Source organism: Triticum dicoccoides, chromosome 4A (genome assembly GCF_002162155.2).
Source record: "Triticum dicoccoides isolate Atlit2015 ecotype Zavitan chromosome 4A, WEW_v2.0, whole genome shotgun sequence".
Taxonomy (NCBI): domain Eukaryota; kingdom Viridiplantae; phylum Streptophyta; class Magnoliopsida; order Poales; family Poaceae; genus Triticum; species Triticum dicoccoides.
In genome coordinates, this window is record NC_041386.1 from 717005721 (window position 1) to 717009465 (window position 3745).

A 3745-nucleotide genomic window follows, 5' to 3' on the forward strand; every position below is an offset into this window, starting at 1 on the left:
CATTATTACCTATTAAATAAAGAGGTCTTTTTTGAGGTAAAAAAAACAGTCATGCCACTGTTTTTATATCTCTTTGAACAGCCGTAGTGCAACTAGATTGCAAATGGCTGTTTATCTGAACATTTGCCTCTGGCGTTAATTGTTCAGATAATATCGGTTAACGGCGGGTGCAATGCAAATATGATCTGAAGAATTTCCTCTGCCTTGGACGATGCACCGACCAAAGGATGCATGAACCTGTTATTTGAAACTTGTGGGGTCAGGAGTGAAACACAAGTAGAGAAACTACAAGGTGGCCTCTTCTAAACAAGGAAGAGCTTCCACTTCTTAGCCATGTGAAATTTTGTATTGCTACCTTACAGCATGTCCCCATCCGTATGCAGTAACCTAGCACGAGTTGAGTAGTATGCAAGCAAAAGGGACAGCACCAAGGTTGGAAATTTTCTTCTCCCGGAATCTTTCGGATTTACAATGCCGAAACTCGAAGAACGGAAGAAGAAAACAAACATGGGATCCATACATCATCATATGGCGGATCGAGCCAATCGTCTCATCTAACAGCGATTCAAATTGTGTCTCAGGTCGGTTGAATCGAGGACATTACAACGCACATGTGGCTACTTCCTGAACAATCCTGAACTCTGGAGCGCCTTGCAGTAGTCCGAGGCGACGGGAGATCTCCTCACCATGTCCCATATCTTGGCCGAGCTCCTCAGCCAGTCGCGCTCTGTGAGGTTCTTCGAGAACGGCCTCAACGGCCTCGCCAGGACCTGCAACGACAGCAATGTACACAGCAGACTGACTTAATGGGGCCGCTAATCAATGCTTGAGTAAATAAACAAGATAAGCTAAGAACAGGCTGCGTATCTGACAGTGAACTTTTTTTTTTCATTTTAAATGGTTTCAAGACTGGAGTATATAAATATATATGTAATTTCCACTCGGACTAGAAAAGATACCTGATCACGAAGCTTTCCTAGCATGGATGAGTATGTCCCATACTCTAACTTTGCTGAGTTATCATGTGATCTTAATGGAAGAAGGAATACGTCCTGCTGGCTGGAGCTCAACTCTTCAACTTTCGTGCTTGGAGCAACCGAGGAATCAGTAACTTCAGGTGTCGCACCAGAGCTGCCAATGTTAAATGAAGAGGACTCAAAGTGTTTTTCAAGAGTCTCCCGTAGACGCATGAGCTTTGAAGGAGAAAAGTCATGCTCCCTCAATCTGTTCAATTAGAAAACACCACCAATCAAATTACTAAGATTAAATGAGCAGAGGGATGAATTAAGTATGGAAGTGGTATGTGCTCATATGATCGTGCTGCAGCAATATTATTATTTTTACCAACAGGAAATTCAAAAGATCCATTCATAGAAATATAAATGAGTATCTGATAACAGAAGAAAGAAAAATACACTCTTAAGGCAAGTAGAACAGTTCATAATGCTCACCTAGCATGCACAAAACAGAGATCGGCCATGTAATCTTCACTGCCTGATTGGTTATCACTCTTATTTTCCTTGTCTGATGTAGATGATGTTAACAATGATGGGTCAGGTATGTTATTCTTCAACAAATCAACCTGTAAAAATACTTAAATACATTACACAACACCCCTTTCAGCATTGCACAATATTGCCAAATATCACTTCTAGCTTAGGGTCATCAGTCAACATGTTTTAACTACATGAGCACAGAGTAACTGCAGAAGTTTTCATCAGTAGAAAATACTACTACAATGATTCCACTCTCCAAATGTTGGATAAGAAAAGTGTGCTATTATCAACTATGCATATGCATAATATGCTCAAGAGTGTGACAGGTGAAACAAGTACAGTGAGATATACGCTAAGGAGACTCCAAATTTTTGAATGAAGCTGGAAGAATCAGACAATCTGTGGCAGTATGTAGATACATGAGCTAGCTTTTTCTTTATTGAAGAAGAACAAGAAAATGGAGGAAAATACTGATATACTAAATGCAGAAGAGAACATAACTACCCTTGTAAATTATCAATCTGCTCCATTAAAGTCAGAAGGTTGCAGGAGTAAGATCAGTTCTGCTTGTAGTGTCCCTTAAACTAGATAAGAGCTCATACACTCAGTTATGAACATCTGCATGTAGTTTGTTCTGCTGTTCTGCGTATATTACTAGAATAGGCTCAATAAAACAGGGGTTTTCTGAACAAAATTGGCAGTTCACACTACCACGTGAACAGACTATTTTAATTCTCGAAAGAAGAAAGTGTATGTACTGATAAATAATAGCTAGACAACTCACCGTAAGCATGAGCTCCCACATGGAAAAATCATTGATCCCTTCTGACACAACCAACACAATATTACAGACAGATGCCAAGAAAACACCAAGCTACAGAAATTCCTTGCAGAATAACAGGAAATACTGATCAATTACTGTGAAATCACAAAGGTAAGGCTAGCAGTAACACAGTCAGGTGTAAGAATTAAAGTAAATCATTTACCTGGATTCCCATTAGCTCATGGGCCAGGTCTGCTGGTAATGGATCACCGTTAAGAACAGGAAGTGAAGATGAACCATCTTGCCTCATCATATCCATTAGGATGGATGGACTGTATACTGGCTGCAGGATAATTGATTGCAATCAAGAACATTACCAGGATTTTTTTAGCTTAACTGTTCTAGCATTTGGAACACACCAGTGCTGAGAGTAAACTAAGTTCATCTTACCTGAGTGTCGAGAAGTATAACTCGTTCGTGAGATATCCTGAAATCAACACCTGTAGTACAGTGCTTTGCCATCGCTTTGATTTCCTCAGTTTGCGTAGCAAAAGGAGGATGCATTCCTACAGAGAACGGTCACCTAATTGAATTTTGGTTCGCTCAAGTTTGGTGCAGAATGAACTGCTAAAGGTATTTTTGCTATGATTCTCAGCAGCACATGGGCATGGAAAAGCTTTTGAAATTTTTGATAAGTAGAGGAAGCATAGAACTTTGAAACAGAATAGATATTACAACACTGCAACATTAACGATAATGTTTGTATTACTTTATTATCAACTAAAAGGTGAACCTGCAATTACTGCTTATAAGTGCATGTCGTTTGAATTCTTATTTGAGTACAACAAAGTCAACTAAAACCAGTACAACAACCAGTGTATGGCTGAACGACTGTTACACAGCATAAAAGGAACCATAACATAAGTAAAAGGGAGTATTAAGTATAATGAACCACATAATTAAGTGTACCAGGTGAGCTTCCATCATATCCATAAAGCTCGTTCATGATGGTTGACTTGCCCACACCAGGTGGACCGATTATCCCGATCACCATGAAATCGTTGTTCTCCGTCAGATACTGCAAAAAGGAAGAACACGAGACATATCTTAAACGACTGGTGTAGAGCATGGAAAACTGTAGTGCAAGATCTCAGCTTGCTCAGCACAACACATCTTAGCAGGGAAGTAACAACTACTCCCCTCCATTCCAAAATAGATGAATCAACTTTGTACTAACTTTAGTACAAAGTTAGTACAAAGTTGGGTCATCTATTTTGGAACGGAGGGAGTAACAAGCAGTGAAAGTACACTCAAGTGCACTGAACATTGAGCAATTAGACATATGAAGCTAATTCATACTCAGCTACTCCACTATAAAATGACATATGAAGTACTGGAGGAACCAGTCAATTCTTTTGCACTGTAGAATGCAGTTAACCAAGCACAAATTCATCCATCGCCACACTTGAATTAAGCAGTAATAATA

General features: G+C 39.5%; 1 protein-coding gene across 1 annotated transcript in view; it reads right to left on the reverse strand.

The window, feature by feature from the left end:
- Window positions 1-420: 420 nt before the first annotated feature.
- The window catches only part of LOC119288132 (protein SMG9-like), a 3900-nt gene continuing 575 nt past the window's right edge, over window positions 421-3745 (reverse strand). The window contains exons 2-8 of the mRNA XM_037567757.1: window positions 3229-3380; window positions 2710-2825; window positions 2483-2602; window positions 2281-2370; window positions 1452-1582; window positions 960-1224; window positions 421-770 (exon numbers count right to left, since the gene is read on the reverse strand). Coding sequence (XP_037423654.1) covers window positions 618-770; window positions 960-1224; window positions 1452-1582; window positions 2281-2370; window positions 2483-2602; window positions 2710-2825; window positions 3229-3380 — 1027 coding nt within the window. The 3' untranslated portion in view covers window positions 421-617. The remainder of the gene's footprint in view (window positions 771-959; window positions 1225-1451; window positions 1583-2280; window positions 2371-2482; window positions 2603-2709; window positions 2826-3228; window positions 3381-3745) is intronic.